The sequence below is a fragment of the Rhodamnia argentea genome, chromosome 5 (assembly GCF_020921035.1).
Source record: "Rhodamnia argentea isolate NSW1041297 chromosome 5, ASM2092103v1, whole genome shotgun sequence".
Classification (NCBI taxonomy): domain Eukaryota; kingdom Viridiplantae; phylum Streptophyta; class Magnoliopsida; order Myrtales; family Myrtaceae; genus Rhodamnia; species Rhodamnia argentea.
The window spans coordinates 26,928,101-26,945,175 of record NC_063154.1 but is presented as its reverse complement, the minus strand read 5'-3'; the positions used below and the strand labels follow the sequence as shown (position 1 = coordinate 26,945,175).

General features: G+C 42.2%; 3 protein-coding genes across 4 annotated transcripts; 2 read left to right on the top strand and 1 right to left on the bottom strand.

Annotated features, from left to right (window-relative positions):
• The first annotated feature begins 88 nt into the window (after positions 1 to 88).
• LOC115727570 (pinin) lies at positions 89 to 5,005 on the top strand. Its single transcript, XM_030657805.2, has 10 exons — positions 89 to 430; positions 543 to 653; positions 769 to 834; positions 1,052 to 1,204; positions 1,292 to 1,405; positions 2,739 to 2,810; positions 3,392 to 3,475; positions 3,607 to 3,707; positions 4,041 to 4,125; positions 4,401 to 5,005. Exons 1-10 carry the CDS (start codon positions 353 to 355, stop codon positions 4,782 to 4,784), a joined length of 1,248 nt encoding a protein of 415 aa, XP_030513665.2. The 5' UTR covers positions 89 to 352; the 3' UTR covers positions 4,785 to 5,005.
• Positions 5,006 to 6,156: 1,151 nt separating this feature from the next.
• Positions 6,157 to 7,328, bottom strand: LOC115727571 (fasciclin-like arabinogalactan protein 19). Its single transcript, XM_048279733.1, has one exon. The coding sequence runs from the start codon at positions 7,153 to 7,155 to the stop codon at positions 6,157 to 6,159; it is 999 nt and encodes a 332-aa protein (XP_048135690.1). The 5' UTR covers positions 7,156 to 7,328.
• On the top strand, positions 7,321 to 16,750 carry LOC125315198 (bZIP transcription factor 12-like). 2 transcript variants are annotated; one of them, XM_048279620.1, is made up of 5 exons: positions 7,321 to 7,334; positions 12,791 to 13,522; positions 13,957 to 14,028; positions 14,751 to 14,780; positions 16,320 to 16,750. In XM_048279620.1, exons 2-5 carry the CDS (start codon positions 12,800 to 12,802, stop codon positions 16,398 to 16,400), a joined length of 906 nt encoding a protein of 301 aa, XP_048135577.1. In that variant the 5' UTR covers positions 7,321 to 7,334; positions 12,791 to 12,799; the 3' UTR covers positions 16,401 to 16,750. The 2 variants fall into 2 exon arrangements, with proteins under 2 accessions (XP_048135577.1, XP_048135576.1); XM_048279619.1 differs by lacking the exon at positions 7,321 to 7,334 and having other exon boundaries at positions 12,566 to 13,522.
• Positions 16,751 to 17,075: the final 325 nt, after the last annotated feature.

The window sequence follows — 17,075 nt, the reverse complement described above, 5'->3', positions numbered from 1 at the left end:
AATTTATCGAGTAATCGATGCGAGTCAAGCTCGGGCTCGAGCTCATATTACAATTGATTATTCAAGCTCGAGCTAGGTCAATTAACTTAGTTGATTATCCATCCTTGAATATTCCAATCAAATCAAACTCAATGTCGAGTAATGTCGACTCAACTCCACTCGATTACGCACTAATTGCATCTGCTGTCGGTACGCAAGCCATAAACCTAAGAAGGGTTTCCTCCCGACCTCCACTCATCGGCCTCTGCCGCGCTCTCTAGTCCTCATCGTCGTATCCCTTCTTCTTCATCATCTCCATCTGGGTCTCTTCTTCTTGGGGTCCATACGTTGCCCGCTGACAGCAGGACCCAAAATGGGGAGCACGGCGGCGGAGAAGACGGAGGAGGAGCTTCGCAAAGAGATCGACGAGCTTCATCGCCAGCAACGCGAGGTACCCTCTTTCTCTTTCTCTCTCTTTCTTTGAAAACTTTGTGTGGCAGACGAGTTCGTATCGTTGATTGACCGTTTGGGTCTTCTACGTTTGTGGGGGGTGTGGAAAGCAGATAACGGAGAGGCTTCGAGACCCGAGGGGCCTTCGCAGAGGGGGATTTCCTGGTGCTGGCCCTCGCAACGTAGCCGCCAATGGAGCTCGGCAGCGTGGTTTTGTTCGCCCTGTAAGACAAATAGCATATCTTTCTGCCTTTTCAGCTTCAGTTTTGTTTTTTGAGCTAGTGGTTTTGGATTATTACTTGGGTTGATGAGATTCTGACTCTGGGTTTTGGTCTTCAGGCCGATAGGACTGAGAACGAAGATCAGCCTCCCGCGAAGCGCCGCCTCTTGTCTGCTGTCGTCAAGGTTTGTGTTTTTCTTGTGTTTTTGGGGTTCGGTCATCTAATTATCAAGGAAAGTGAAGAGGGTATTTAGCAGTTTTTTTGCTTTAAGTGGATGTGCTTGCTGGTTAGGTGAGAGAGATGGTGTTGTGCAGTCAATCTGCTTGCTTTGCATGAATTTTAATTGGTTATATTACCTGTTTCCTGATAAGCACATGCATTTGCTTTGCTTGGAATTGAAGGTGGAAGACGGAGAGATAATAGAGGATGCTGAAGCAGCAAAGGATGAGAAGTCATGGGATTCGTTGTTGGAGGGAGTCGATAAGAAGGAGCCATCTGATTGGCAGCAGAGTGGTAGGTCATGGAGAGATTTCACTAAGCGAGCAGGAAAGATGGTAAGACATGTGCATGATTATTCCATCACTTTTCGTAGGGTGCTGCTGCGAGCTAACAATGATTTGTTCACCTTATGGTATATATAGGAATTTGAGGCTCCAGAAACGGAACCTCTTCCGAGGGTTTTGCCGAAGAATGAGGACCCTAGCTTGGTCAATCGGAATAAAAGAATGCTGGGTCAGCTTCTAGGAACTTTGGAGGTATGGCAAGTTTATTTCATGTCCTCGAGTATATTTTTTTCTCGTGGTTACTAAGAACTGATTGAGAGAAATGTTTTTTTTCTTTTTTCTCTTGTTACCAAAAGATGGAGGTTGCAGACATTTTTTAGTTTCTGCTAGAATTTGCTGTAACTTTATCATCACAATTGCAGTTTGGTGATCTGTAATGTCTGTTGCGTGTAGTGGAAAGAACTTGTGTTACAGAGTAATCTATGGGTCAAGGGTCTTGGTTGTGAAACTCGTTAATGATGGGAGACCTTCTACTTGATAATGTACTGCAAATACAACTTGTAGGATCCTTGTGTAACAAATGCGGTAGAGAAAGGTCTTGGTCGACGTGCTTAGTTACTTAGTGTTATGTGAGATCAGGAATCAAGACATCGAGATTTATTAAATTCAGTCACTCATTATTATTTTTTTTGGTCAAAAAATTCAGTCACTTAAAAAAGAAGCATTTTTTATTTCCATTAGCAATGTTCTCAATGTTCCCCTAGAGACTTTTTTGTGTTTTAGTTGGTGCACTGTTACCTTATGTTTAGTATATTAAGGTGTCTGTCTTGTCTTAAGCATAAGACATATCATTGGCCTATGGCTCACATATTGCAAGAAAAAGAAAAATCCCTCTGATTCCCTTCTGATTAGTGCATTTGAATCAACCTGACAAGGTTATTTTTTAATCCTTTTTTTTCATAAATGTTTAGTCCTCTATCTAGATCTTTAAAACCATGCTGTTAATTTTTATCCTGAGCTAGCATTTTCTGCTGAAGTGTCCTTAAGAGGATTCTTTACTAGTACACTTGTATGGATCCGTTGAGTGTGCCATGACAAGTTGGGAAGCAGAGAAGCATTGTCTGGCATCTTTGACAGGTATTTTGTATCACTCATTTTCTGCAGTTTTAAGGAGCTGAAGATGGTGGGAGGGCATTACTCTATGTTGGCCACCCTCTGGTTTATATTGCTTTAAGTTCTGATTACCGTCCATGCTTATCTTTTCTGCCGTCTTTGAAAATCCTCATGCAATTAACCCTGTGCGTCTTGTCTTTTGTATGTTCTTCTCTTTGTTTGGCGCTGTTATGTTTTATGGACATTGTATTGTAGCAAGAATCGAACAAAACATGATAGCTATAAGAAATTTTGTTTTGTCACTTGAGTCCTAAATTCTGAAAGAAATCCCATTTGTTCATTTGAGCCGCTTGGCAAACTAAATTTGCATCTTCATTCTGTAACGTGGTTTTTTTTCTATCTTTTAGTGCCATAAGAAATTCCAAAAGTGATTTATCCCTTCATTAATCTCTGTTTTGTTGAATTCTTCCAGAGATTCAGAAAGGAGGACATGCAACTGTCGGGATCGGATGCATTTATGCGGAGGTCAAATTCTTTACAAAGAGTAAGTACATGTTAGTCTTGCCGGTTTCTGGTAGCATCTGCATTTTATAGACTAACTATGATGATTTCTTGTTGATCATAGTATGCTGGTATTCTTCATGTAAACTCATCTGAGAACAGTCAATTACAAGAATGTGATTGACTTTACATTGTGCTACTATGAAGTAAATGGCCGTTATTTCCTTTTTTCTATGGCTAGACTAGCATGTCTGCATTATGTGATAATCTTTGTAATAAGTAGTGGTTGCCTCAAAAGAATCCACATTCTAATTTGGATATAAAGTAAGAATATGATTGCCAATGTGTCATTGGTGAAAGTGCTTTATCAATGCTCTTGACTTGGACCATAATAGCCTTAAGACGTGCTTACTATAAGTTGTCTATATTATATGACCCAAAAACATAAAGTTGTCCCATATTTTAGTCATCTGAGTAGGTCATGGCTCCTGTCTGGACCATGGCTGTTCATGAAACTACAGAATCTTCTTAATTTATCTTTCGTTAAGTTTCAGAGAACCAACTTGGTGCGAGCAAGTTGGCCATTTCTTGTCATCTATTCTTAGACAACGTATTTCTTTGTAGGCTGAGCAAAGAGCGCGTGAAGAAAGTGAAAAGCTGAGGCAGCAAGAGCGTGAGCAAATTGCAGAAAAGAGAAAGCAAGATTTGGTTTGTCTTTTCTTTTTATGAAGTTATATTAAATCAGAAGAAAGAGAAGAAAAGTGCTTGGTTCTTGTCTTATTAGTGAATGAAGCAGTTGACATTTACTCTCTTTTGTTTACTACCTCTATTTGCATCAGACTCTTAGAGCACGAATTGCTGCCAAGGCGGAAGAAAAGAAGTTGGAGTTGCTGTTTTTGCACTGGACTGAGCACCATGGAAAACTTAGCAATTTTATAAGGTTGGTTTCTCACTTTCCTGGAATAACATTATAATGTTCTTTCATTATGAGTGATCTCATCTAAGTCATCCTGTGCAGGTACTTCGATATCCATCACTAAGTATTGTGTTCACTGTTTCTAATTATTTCCCCTGCTGCAGGTTATTTTTCCTTTCGGTCCAAAGTGTCCCTATTCACAATTTTATTGAGACGAAGATAAGTTTCTGTTCATATGATGGCCGTGATAAAGCAACTGGATGCTCAATTTCTGCTTTGATTGGCATAGGTAGAATAACTCTTATTTGCTTCTTGTTTTTCATTTGCTTAATGGTTGGAGCTGTGTGTATGTTGTAGGACTAAAACAAAGCCGCCCATATATTATCTACCTGCAAAACCATTGGAGAAAAATGCAACCTTGATCGAGCAGCAAAAGGAGCAGGTTGGTTTCTTTCTGCTGTTAGTCTAAAAAAAGTTGAGGCACATGTGCATCCATAGAGAGACATAAGCATTTTTATCTGACTGTAACTAGTACATAGCGCAAAGGAAATAGGTTCATCATTTTGTCGGTGTTTACAAGAACAGGAGAAAAACCTAATGCATCCCTCGGGATTTCATGTCAACAAGTTGTACAAGGCGAAATTATGTCGTCATGCTCTTTTTCTCTAATCGGCCCTTTCAGTGTACATGATTGATCTGTAATTTATCCATGGACAGGATTTCCTGGAGTGGAAGAGCGCTAGGCGACAGGAGCTATCTGAATATCAGAAACAGATTGGGGAGCAGTATATTGCAAATGTTGAGAAGCAGCTGGAGAGGTGGCAAAATGCGAGGAAAGCTAGAAAAGCAACTGATGATCTGAACTTACAGGAAACGATGGATAAAGAGTTGGAAACCCACCGGCTGGAGCATGGACCCAAGACCAGAAAAATCCCCGGCGCAGGTAGCAATGAGGATGAGGACGTTGAAGACATCAACGTCGGAGAGGATGACCTGATGGACGATGTGCTGGATGTCGACGAGAACCACCGCAGAGGTGATGAAATACCCAAGGCTGAAGCAGGTAATGCCAGTCCACAACTTGATAATACTAATAACTAGCTAATGAAGCCGGCATCTTGCCATACCGTTTTTTCCCTCCAAGTTATTCCCTTTCAGTGTGCCTTTTGTTGGTTAGTTACGTACTTTTTTTGGTAGCGTGTTTGTATTGTTGCTCCATTTTGTTTTAAGTTACCCTTTATATGAATTGTGTCTGCGGATCCTATGTGAGATTTAGATCAAGTATCAGTGTGATATTGGAGTGATACACATTATTTTCCGAAGCCGTCTTTGGCATCTCAATTTGAACAGCATCATACTTTGACATCGGGGTTATATCTTTCTGTGAGCATTCTCTCTCAACGTTAAAGCTTTAAATGAAAGGAACAAACTTTTTATGGCGATGCACTGGAAGTCGAATCAGAGCATCCGATTTTGGAGTAGCGAATTTGATGTTGTTCCTCCTTCATTCTGAACTGCGTCCGCCGACCATGTTGTGTTTTCCGAGTTGTCTTGATAGTTGACAGGAAAATTCCTCAGTTTTTAGGTGCAGGCGGTGTAAGAACCTAATGTGAGTTCACGGGCAAGCCTCTTATGTTGCCATTCCTGCATTCTCATAATACTGAGCCCTTCAAATGTATCTCGTCTTCCATCTTTTATCTACTGACCGCCTGCTTCTCCCGTACCAGCGCCGACATCTTCCGGGACCTTCGCCACTTCTTTCCGCAATCCTCGTGCAGGGGTCCAATCAACGGGTTTCAAATCCTTGACCATTTGTTTATCAGTTGCGCTTGTTTTGTTGTACAGTCTTGCGGCCGGTGTAGCCATCATAGGAGTGGCTTTGCATCTCGTATTTTTGCTTGGATGGTTGATATTTCCTATGTTGGTAGGGAAGTAGCTTCGCCGCCCGCGCCGATATCTTCGACTTGAAACTATCCGTTCAGTGCCACAGCCTTTTTTGTTCGATAGCCTTAAGTGAACTAATCAAACGTAATCAAAGGACTCTGGCTACTGTTATGAATACTATCACAGGAGAATATATGAGAGAAACCCTCATTTCTCTCCTGAATGGTTCATATGTAAAATCGAACATGGAATTTCAGAAGATGTAATTCCCAAAATGCAGTTTGTGAATTTCGACTCGGGTCGTACGTGATTTCGGACTCAAAATGAATCGAGGGTCGATGAAAGAGATCCGTAAGTCGCGAATCACAAGATTTTTACTGAAATTTGCCCTCTTCTGTAATCAGATTTTTCTAAGTACAGTTAGTCCTCCGTCCCCAGATAAAAAAAAAGGGGGGGAGTGAAATTGTGTAAAAGGGCCCAAAATATGGACAGAAAAGAATCAAATCCCGGTAAAACCCGGCCAAAAATTGACGAAATCCAGAGGTACCCGTCGCCGCCGGTGATGCATCCCCCATTTTCCGGCGAGCCATCAAGCCAAGTGGGGATCCTCATCCCAAAACTCATCATCGTCCTCAAGGACTTCCTCAATGGACATGGTTTCCTCGTTGAAAGGCTCGGATATCCTGAGAGAACCCTCTCGCCCGCCACCCCCGTTGAACAGCGGCATCGTTGTCAGCATCAGATTACCCGGAAGCCCAAATCTTCCTCTCCTGTCACCATCGCCACTGTCCTTACCCATTGGAGCAACAGAACTAATCTCCGCCTGGGAGGGCAAAGGGACTGACAAGGGTTGAATCTCCGGCGCTGTGTATGGCGGAGCCTCCGGCGACAGCAAATAGCTCTCTTGTGATTCTGGAGGCGACGAATCAGTGAGGTTGACAGCGGGCTGACCAGAATGATCATTCACGCGGCTGGACGGCCAAGCAACCTTGGGAACCCGGAAAAAGATTGAACTGGAGCGACGGCGAAGTACTGGAGGAGGAGCACTGCCTTCGATTGCTCCAAACTGAGACCGGATGCTCAGAGCGCCACGGAGCCCGTGCACTGCCACGCCAGGGCCATAGAAAACCCCGAGCACCACCAGCTCCACGCCGTCCACCGCAATTGCGTTGGAATGCTGGCTCACGGTCACGCAGAGAGACCGCGAGGGGAGGAGTGTGGGGAACACGGAGTTGGAACGGATGTGGCGGAGGTCTGCGGCGGAGAGGCGGCGGGGGACCACATGGGAGCGGAGGGCGGAGATGTAGGCAGGTGCAGGGAGGGTCATGCCGAGGGCGAAGATAGCAGAGTCAACCGGGGCGAAGATGGTGAGGGAGGCAGTGGAGAGGAGGTCAAAGCGGAGGTCAGATGCGGCGATGGCATTGGCGGTGAGGTTGTAGCCGTGGGAGCGGACGGCGGCGAGCGCGGTGTCGAGCTCTTCAACGGGGATGCAGGTCGCGCCGTCAGGGAGGCTGAGGAGCGTGAAGACCAGCGTCCCAAAGAAGACGACAAGGGCGGCTTTGGGGTTGGCGACGGCCGGCGACGCCATGTTTCTTGAAGATTTTCTTGGAGAGTTCAACCGAAGATGGAGGCAGGCGATTTGATTGGAGTTGATTCGACCCGACTTGATTCTCAGTGTCAGCAAAATCGGATTCTGTAGTGTTGGCCGTTGGGTTGGTTTGTTCGGTTTAGAATATTCCGACCTGTTTTTTTTTTTTTTTGGCGGGAATTGGATAATTTTCTCTTTTAACTGTTTATTGTCAAGCTTTCCGCTACATAGCAATTAGGGAAAATTGCTCAACGAGCCCTAAATTTATTATATGAAATTCAGCCATTAACTAACCAAAATTTTGCCAATTTTGCCTTATCCCTTTGAGCGAAATTTCGATGCGGTCCTTCCGGCCAATCTTTGCGGAGGAATTACCGATGTGCCAATGGCACATACGGGATAGCCGACGATGATTGGACTACCACAAAAATTAACTGAGAGGTCACATTCGGTATAAAGGTTAAGATTAGATTAGTTAAATTAAATAGTTTAAGACTAAATTGACATTCGTGCAATAGGTTTATGACTAATTGAGTAATTTTCCCATAGAAATTGAGCATTTTTATTAGCACGTCAGATACATCATATTTCTTCACCCTCTATCTTTTAATTTACGAGCTGAGTTTTGTCCGATAGTTTTCATCGAGCATAATTAGTAAGCTTGACAAGCTGTTGTCGTGTGATGTCCCGCGTAGGTGTAGCCCACTCGCTGTTACTTGAAACTTACTAAATATAATTGACGTGAATATTTTGAATTTTCACGTGCCTACATTGCAAAACACGACACAATAAAATATCGGTTTTTCGAACACTTCAAACATCCCTCTGAAAATTCATTGAATTCGATAATCAAAATCAAGATTGGGTGATTTGACTTCAATCTTGTTACGTCGGACGAAATGAGCACGGGTTGAATTCCCAAGATGCACATCGTACTATCCATCGGGAGAAGGTATTTGAATATTTCACGTGACGATTACCCGACTTGACATTGACGCGTGATATGATGAGCTAATCGAGATCGAGTCGTTTCGACCCGAAAAAATAGAAAAGAAAAGGAAATTCAAGATCGAGTCCTTCCTAAACCAAAGCGTGGCATTGGACGAGAAAGACATCACACGAGCAATGGGCGAGCAAGATTGTCTACGCACGCATGGCAAAAAAGGATCTCTTGGGACTAAGCCCCCAAAAAAAAATAAAAAAACGTCTTGGGAAATAGCGTTTCTCTCTCTGGATTTGGTCAGATAATCGCTATTTAATTAGCCCATTTACAGATTTTAGAATCTGGCCACGACCAAAAACTTTGATTAATTACCCCAATTTTTTTTTTGGTCGGGATTAATTACCCCAATTAGCAAAGCTGATTACTGGCCTATTCGATGCATGTTAAGAAAGGGGAAAAAAAGGGCATGATTTAAACACATTAATTATAAAAATCACTAAAAGTTACTTAGAAAACAGCTTTTACCATTTTTAAATCTTTTTTCAAAGGAAGATTTAGAGAGAGACAATATGTAATGCAAGTAGGGGTGTGCAATCGGATCGGGATAAAATGAGGAACCGGATCGGACCATTTGAAAAATCGACCCGATTCTCGATTCTAACGTGAACAAGTCCGATTTTCGATTCCAAAAATTTCGAACCATTTGAACAGATCCGGTTCTCGAGTCCAACCGAAGACCCACTCGAGAACCAGATTGATTTTGGAATCGACCGGTTTTGGAATAGGTTCTTAGCTATAGTAAAAGCAACAAAATTTCTCTAAGTCCAATCTAACTTTGCTTTGCCTCATTTATTTCTTCTCTATTCTTTGAAGCAATATTTTAATGGATTAATGGAAAATGGAGTTTAAAAAATTATTTTGCTGAATGGAGAACGGAGTTTTGTAATTTATGTTTTTATGTTACGTGTTTGAACATTTTATTGTTTATAATTGTACGTGGCTACGTTTTTGAATTTTCGTTGTTTATAGTTGTACGTGACTACGTGCTTGGCGGATAGAGATTATGTTGATAACCTTTTAATTTGAGCCGTTTTGTTGCTTATATCATTTTGTTGTATAAAATGAAATTAAAAAAGAAAAAAAATTAGGTTCTCTGGCAAATCCTGAAATCGAACCGAAAAAAATAGTAGGATTTAGAACCAATTCCAAAAACACGCATTAGGTTCTAGGTCCCAAAAACTAAGAACTAGTTATAATACGATGGGTTTCAAGTTCCATGTCTGGAACCTATCAACCTTGAATCGATCATCCCTAAATGCAATTGCTTTACGAGGTTGGCATTGCAATTAACTATAAGTAGCTTATGAAATTCTCATAAATTACTTTTATATTTGAAAGAGTCTACGTTATGCGTCAAGCAGTTGAGAAACGGTTGCAGTCCCCACCGATCCCTTATTCATCATTGCATCGCGCGAAAATACAAATCGACAGTGTCGGCCTAATGTTCATAGTCCCAAATACGAGGTCATGTGCTTGAAACTGTTTTTTGGTTTTTTTTTTTTTTTGGGGGTCAAAAACCGTTTTTGGTTGGAGCACGTGTATCTCGAAATGATTAATAGCAAGGGATGCTAAGTGACAACCTCTCTAACAAATATTAAGTTAGTTTTCCCTTCATGGGCGCTCTTGATTTCACGGCGAATCGATTATAGATCTAAAATTAAGAATAGATATTGTAACTCCGATTCCAAAAGACCGGAATCAGGAACCGAATCGACCAGAATCAAATCATTACGAGAATCAAAATCATTTCACCACAAAAACATATGTTAGTTAAGTGGCTATATTGTTTGACCATCCCGTAGACCATAGTTTAATTGTGCATTGGCGCAAAGGTTTTTTTTTCCCTAAAAAGACATTGCAAAACTGGTTTAAAGCCAATTAGGCTCGGAAATCAAACTGAACCGAACCTTGGCCGGTTCTAGATTCAACGAACAGAAAGTCAAAACTAATTTGTTCGAAAACCCGCCATCAATTGGTCGATCCAGGCCGATTCGATCCGATTTACGGATTGAACCGGTCTCGGCGCTCGCCCGCTATCGCTTCCCACCCTTTCGGACCCGCAAAAGCTCGGCTTCCCGGCCCGCATAAAGGCGTGCTTAACTGATAACGTCATCGCTTCGGTGGAAGCAACGCGCGGTGGGAACACGCCTCTTGCCATTTGGTGGCTCCCAATCGCAGCCGTCCGCCCACGGACCGATCGCAACGACCACATTCAACGTCGCTCCACCGTTTTTCCGCACGCAATGAACGGAGGGCGGCGTCCCCAGAATAGCAGTAATCTCCGCGAGACACAAAAGTCAACGTTAACGGTCAACGCACACTTCTCCTTGTCTTGCCTTGTCGTATCCTTGCATCGATTTCTTCAAATTCCAGTTTCCTTTGTGTGGTGTTCTCTTTGTCGTCTTAAGTTTTTTTTTTGACAAATTAATTTTTTAGAGTGTTCCGTTCAAAAGTTTAAATTAATAGGTATATATAAGGCTCGTAGACAAAGGAGAACATCAAACCCATTACCCATACAAGTTGAATAAAAAACAACTATACCTATCAAACGATTGGATCGTATTGAGTAAAAAAAAGTTATATCTATATGACTCGTTTTGACCTATTTTCATACAATACAAATCTAATGGCTCATGCCCAACTCATACCAGACCCGACCCAACTCATATTATTAAAATACTTTCATATTTAACCAAATTTAAGAAAATTCATACCAAAAATGAGATAAGAATGTAGACTGAGTGGGCACAAGATCGAGTGAGAACAAGACGGAATGAAGAGGTAGTTATAGAAGTGAATGTAGTCTAAGTAAGTTGTAAATCCATTTAAAACACATTTAACACTTACATTGTGTTTAAATTCATTTATAACTTATATATTTTATATAACTAACCATATAACAATTCAACCCATTATATATGGATTAAGAAATGAGTTTATGACCCATTTTGACAGGTCTAGAGATTTGAAGTTCGAAGGCTCTGATATCATGTTAGAACAAGTTTGGAAATATAAACCCTCCCTCCCCACATGGAGTTGAATCAAGAATGGTAGGGGACTCTTATACCATGTGAGGACGGGCTTGAAAACATAAAACCCCTTGCGCATGCAGAGTCAAATTAGTCAACGACAAGTGGGCTTTGATCGACGTTTCGAAGGCTTTAGTGTCATGTTAGGACATGCTCTTGTACATAAAACCCCATGCGCATGCAAGTCAAATTAGAAAGAGCACGTGGGATTCCATGTTTGAGGGCTCAAATGATGTGTTAGGACGTCCAGTCGAAAAGTTTAAATTAATAGGTGGAAGGAGATCGCGTATACAGCCCGTATAAAGACCATGTTATCGTGCTCCAACACGATTTGTTACTGTGCTAAATTTGGAATTAAAAAAAAAACGCGCTTTTGCCTTTATCCGCAATCTGCCGACTTCGTGTAAAACCAACTTTGACCAGTACGAACTAACCTAAAGCCGAAGACTGTTCTAAGATCGTGGGGCCCTCCGTGTGCCTGCGAAATTACCATCACGCCCTCCAGTCGAACGGGGACATCCGCGCCCTCTACCCGTGAGCCGTGTGGCGATCTAGCCTAGCCGTCGATTCACCTAACGAAGTACGTATCGACGGTCGAGATACGTTGAGACACCCGTTCAAATGCCACACGTCGTGAGAGATCCGTAAGTTTTTAATGAGCGAGCGGTGTCGGACCGAAAATTCGATTGGCACAGTTATAACCGTAGCGCTTCGGTTCGAGCCCTTCTCTTCACGTACTTTATAATCGCAATGAACTACTGACTCGAGCTATTGGTTGAAATATGTCAGGACACCCGTCGAAATCTCATGAGCCAAAAAGGCCCTTCCGTTTTTAACAAGCGAATGGCGTTCTATTAATGATTCAAGCGATATAATTGAGTAGCTGCTCAAGCACTTCGTGATATATCTTTGTAAGTAATCGGGATGAATCGTCGACTCAGCTCTACGAGATCCTTATCAAATATCATAGTAAGAAAGACTCCGATTTTTTCATGAAAAACGAATGATTTGGAAAATATTTTCTTGAAAAGGATTGCTTATATCAATTGAAAAAAATTAGTCAATAAAAAATATTTTAATATGAATAATAATTTATTCGAATGATGTATTTCAAATAAATATTATTTAAATAATTTATTTTCAGCGAAACAAACGCTTTGAGATTCTCGAAATATTCATAGACATGAAATGATTTTTTTAACATTTCCAAGTTCGATAATGATTTTTTATTTATTGGAAAAGGAATCGTAAATAGAAAGTAAACAAGGAAAAAAAAAAACAAAAAACAGGCGACATATTGGGCGAAGAGTACAGTGCCGTTCTCGTGTTCATTATATATCGATCATTTACTCATTTCGTTGAACCAGAACTCTCTCAAGGCAACTTCCTCTCTCCTTCCTGTTCCAACTGCACGCGACTCTCTCTCTCTGTGAATCTCTGCAGCAACGATCGGCCGCTCCGTTGTCGGAATCGGAATCGGAATCGAAATTGCCGTCGGCTTCGAGGTGGTTGAGGACGAAGTCGTCGGAGAGAGTTGGTTTGTACTGAGCCCGAAGAAACCGGGGAATCGGGAACCGCCGGTTGAGTCGAGGCCGAGAGACTCGGGGAGGTCATGGCGTCGTCCAAGTTGATGACCTCCACGACGTCGTCGAGGGGGAACCCGGATCTGCCGCTCCAGTCCTCTATATCATCCTCCCTCTCCGCTCTGATCTCCGATCTCCAGGACCACCACCACCACAACAACCACGCCATCGCCGCCGCCGGCAACGCCGCCGATACCTCCGGCGCCGTCACCATGGACGACCTCCTCAAGAACATCTACTCCGACGACGGCCCCGCCACTCCCGATCCCGCGCTCTTCAACCACGGAGGCGGCGGCGGCGGCGGCGCGCCGCTGCCGGGCGCCGGAGCCGGGGACGCCGGCGGCAGCAAGACGGTGGACGAGGTGTGGAAGGAGATCGTGGTGGGGAGCGATGGGGCGAGCGGCAGGGGAGAGGAGGAGATGACTCTGGAGGATTTTCTGACGAAGAGCGGGGCTGTGAGGGAAGAGGACGTGAGGATTGGTGGTGGTGGTGGTGGCGGAGGAGGGGCAGGGGGTTACTGTGGCGACGCGGCGGATGATCTGAACGGCCATTTGATTCAGGTCGGGGGGACGGTGGGTGTGGGTGGGGGCGGGGGTGTTAGCAACAACAATGGCGGATTTGAGGGAAGAGTGGTGGTTGGAAGAGGGAAGAGAAGGGCCGTGGAGGAGCCTGTTGATAAGGCCACGCAACAGAAGCAGAAGAGGATGATCAAGAACCGAGAATCGGCCGCTAGGTCCCGAGAACGCAAGCAGGTAATTTTACTTCTTCTTCCCCTATTCTTTCATTCATTTCTTGTTTCTTCCAGTTTCCCATGACCCAGTGTTGGTGAATAACTCGTTTCTTTAGTCTGGTTAGTGTGGCTCTCGTTGTGAAACAGTGGCTCAGAGCAATCCAACGACATATTTATGATAATTGGTCCGACTCGCGTTGTTTGGTTTCTTATGTTTTAGCTGTGGACTCTGTGTGCACATGATAATGAGTTGTTTGTTGGTTGATGATGTCATTGTCTTTGCCATCTCTGTTTGTCTTCGTTCCATCTGTCACGCACATTGTAATGGTCTCCATTGCCACAAACATTGGGACTGTTAAAAAAAATTTCCCATGTCTAGGGTGAATGATTGGTTAACTCTGCGGTTGTTTTAATTATAGAAAAAGAATCCTGACATTTTTCTCTCTGCTTTTGCAGGCATATACAGCTGAATTAGAATCCTTGGTTACCCAATTGGAGGAGGAAAAAGCACGCCTTTTGAGGGAAGAGGTATGCTCTGTGTAAATCAGGTCTCCCCTTGATTCTGGCCATCCGATCAAATGGAGTAAAAATATTTATAAAAGTTCATTGGGCGGCTAACTGATGGCAGCTCTTTTCATAAACAAACTGTAAAGGGTAGTACCTAATGGGATTATGTTCCATTTATTGATTTCTTATTCCATCAGAACTTCAGTCAATAGTAGCCTTTTGAGCAGCCTCAGCAGAAACAGACAGTAAGGCGATGATTATTTTGTTTTAAATGGGGAAGGAACATGCAGATTTTGTTTCCTTAATGTATCAGAAAGAAATCTTGAAATGGACGAAAATTTATCTGGGAAATACAGAACCAGCTTATGAGGTAGTAGCAATTAATGACTAATGGCGCTTGGAGAAACTTGTGATGGCCTTAGTTTCGAGCATCTAGCTTTGGAGGAGCAATGTCTTTGGCCTGTCCCCTGTTGGGAATTGGGCAGTTCGGTTGGGGTGGACTTGTGATTATCAACCTTCTTCCGTAATAATAGAAGAAGGGACTGTTTTAGCCCTGCAGGCTCCTCTAAATCTCTGCCTCCAACATATAGGCTCTAGGTTAGCTTGTCTGCATCCACAATATACTCATCATCAGTTAGTGATGATGAAGCAGATGAACTTTTTCCTCTCAAAGACCGTGCATGTAGTTAAGCACGATTATTCTTCATTGAGAGAGTTCTAAGAAGTCTATGCACTATATGCAGGCTGAGCAGAGCAAAGAGCGGCTTAAACAGGTAAATGCCATGGCAGTCTATGCTCATTAATTTAAGTTAGAGTTTTTTAACTCTTCGGGGCCATCAGTGTCTTCTTCTGCTTGACTTTCTTTTTCAAAGTGTTGGATAGTTTTCCCTGGTTAAAGGTACCAGCTAACTTTATTTTGGTGGACCTTGTAAAATGAAAATAATTGCATCATAGTTAAGCCAATTGCTCAAATAGAGAAGTATAAAGTGATGGATAATGTGCTCAGAAGGTTTTTATACATGAAAACCAACAGTCTATGCTCTCTTATTGATGCCATGGTGTCTTTCCTGAGAAAAGAAATGGTAACCTGTTGGTCCCTGTCTTCTTGATTCATGGTAATTGATTTGAAGACCCTTTGAGCAATCTATCTTGTGTCATATGGAAGCGATACCATCTATTGATATTTGAAAACACTATTTCGTCCTCTATATTACAAACTCATTTTGAGGTGCCCTTGTAATATTAAGTTTGTTTCCTCCCTTGCATTGATGGAATTTGTATTACTTGCATAATTGGAGCATGTGTTGAGAATTGCTATCCATATAAATGTTAATCTCGTACATAGTGCTGAAGGGAATCATCAATTAGTGAAATAGTGTTTGAAATGTGCAAATTTTTGTGTTTGCATATTATCAAACATATTCCAAAAGTTTGAGAATGGCGGTAATACAGATCAGATGTGCCGTTTCTGTCGAGATATCAAGATAGACTACAAACAAAAACTTAACTAATTGCTTTAATCTTCTTGAACAAAACTGGATGCTGCCGATTCAGTCTGAAATGAAGCTGATGCTGCTAGAGGCTTTATGCGTCTGTGTGTATTAGCAGATATAAGGCTACCATGAGCTTGATATCCTGTCTGTGCAGTTCAGTGGTCAAGGCGTTACACTAATGCATTGATGAAGAATGTATAGAAACTTTATTATTTACATGGAGGGAAAATTAATATCTCCTTGCATCCACTGGATTCCAAGTTCTCACATACTCTGAATTTCTCTTTTCCAATTTTGGAAATTTTGTCCTAACAAAAGAAGGTGCAGGATATACTCGATTATCTTGCGTCGTTGTTGTCTTGTTTGTTTCCCCAATCATGAAATATATCCTGGCAGAAAGGTGTCTCTTTTACTCAACTCTTGGTAAATGGAAATGATCTTTTCCCGTTGGTCAGAATCTTTTGTGGTAACTATGGTACCCTTGGAATTGTGAATTTTGTTGGTTTGGAATGTATTCGAACATAGGCGACTTATAATATTGATGGTTGAGCTAATATATACATCTGAAGTGACTGTTCTGTTTCAAAAATGTTAAATCTATATCCTTATTGAATTTGGCCCGAAGGCCGTTTGGAGCCAGATGTTGGTGATTGGGGAATGTCTCTACTTATGGGGGGGCTTACAGGGCAGAACCTGTAGTTCAGGCGCAAGTCCAAAGTCAAATACATTCTGTTACTCTGAATCATCCCGCTCTCAATTGGTTTTCTTCTCCAGTCTGGCAGATGTTACAGAGATAAACCTCACTCTTGTTTCGTGCAGTTGGTGAAGAATCTCGTTCCTGTGGTCGAAAGTCGCCGGCCCCGACGCCCTCTCAGGAGAATCAACTCCATGAACTGGTAGACATGCTTTCCGATGCTTGACCACCACTAACGGAGAGATGATCGATTTACTCGATGCGCCACAGAAAGGGACACGGAGGTCTCTCTCTCTGAGACAAGACAATAGTGTGTGCAGATGATGGAGACAGGATGAAATTGGCCAGAGAAACATGATACTTACCGATTCACAGTTATTCAGGGACGTGGGTTGTTTCAGAAAGCTCAGGAAGTTCACACTGTAAAGAGGAGCTTTTCTGCATAGTGCAGCCAGATATGTCAATGTGATTCTAGATCGTTACTTTGATTATGAAGTAAAAACGTGGTTGTCGGTTTGACAAAGCGTATAGCTTGTATTCATTAATTGTCGCGCCACTCCCCAAGTCTTTTATCTTTCTATACGTCCGATTAAAAATTTAAAACATTCTGCCCAAATCCATGGTCGGAAGATTAAGATGACAATTATAAAATTATGTTATAACAAAGTTTTCTTTAAATGTGCTACCTGAATGGCTAAAATCTTCGACCCAAAAAAAACATTGCTAAAATCGGGCTCTCTTCGTTGTCCTGTAGGTTTTGATACTTTCTTCTATATACTAGGAATGTCAAAATAGAACTGAACTATTAACCGAACAAAACTGAAAATTTCATGCATTTGGATCCGATTCAATTTAAGAAATTAAAAAATAACCATTCGTTT

Coding starts and splice junctions, on each gene's coding strand:
- LOC115727571 (XM_048279733.1), bottom strand. CDS start 7,155: ATGGCGTCGCCGGCCGTCGCCAACCCCAAAGCCGCCCTTGTCGTCTTC.
- LOC115727570 (XM_030657805.2), top strand. CDS start 353: ATGGGGAGCACGGCGGCGGAGAAGACGGAGGAGGAGCTTCGCAAAGAG. Junction 431..542: donor TTCATCGCCAGCAACGCGAG/GTACCCTCTTTC, acceptor TGTGGAAAGCAG/ATAACGGAGAGGCTTCGAGA. Junction 3,476..3,606: donor AAAAGAGAAAGCAAGATTTG/GTTTGTCTTTTC, acceptor TATTTGCATCAG/ACTCTTAGAGCACGAATTGC.
- LOC125315198 (XM_048279620.1), top strand. CDS start 12,800: ATGGCGTCGTCCAAGTTGATGACCTCCACGACGTCGTCGAGGGGGAAC. Junction 13,523..13,956: donor GGTCCCGAGAACGCAAGCAG/GTAATTTTACTT, acceptor CTGCTTTTGCAG/GCATATACAGCTGAATTAGA. Junction 14,781..16,319: donor GCAAAGAGCGGCTTAAACAG/GTAAATGCCATG, acceptor TGTTTCGTGCAG/TTGGTGAAGAATCTCGTTCC.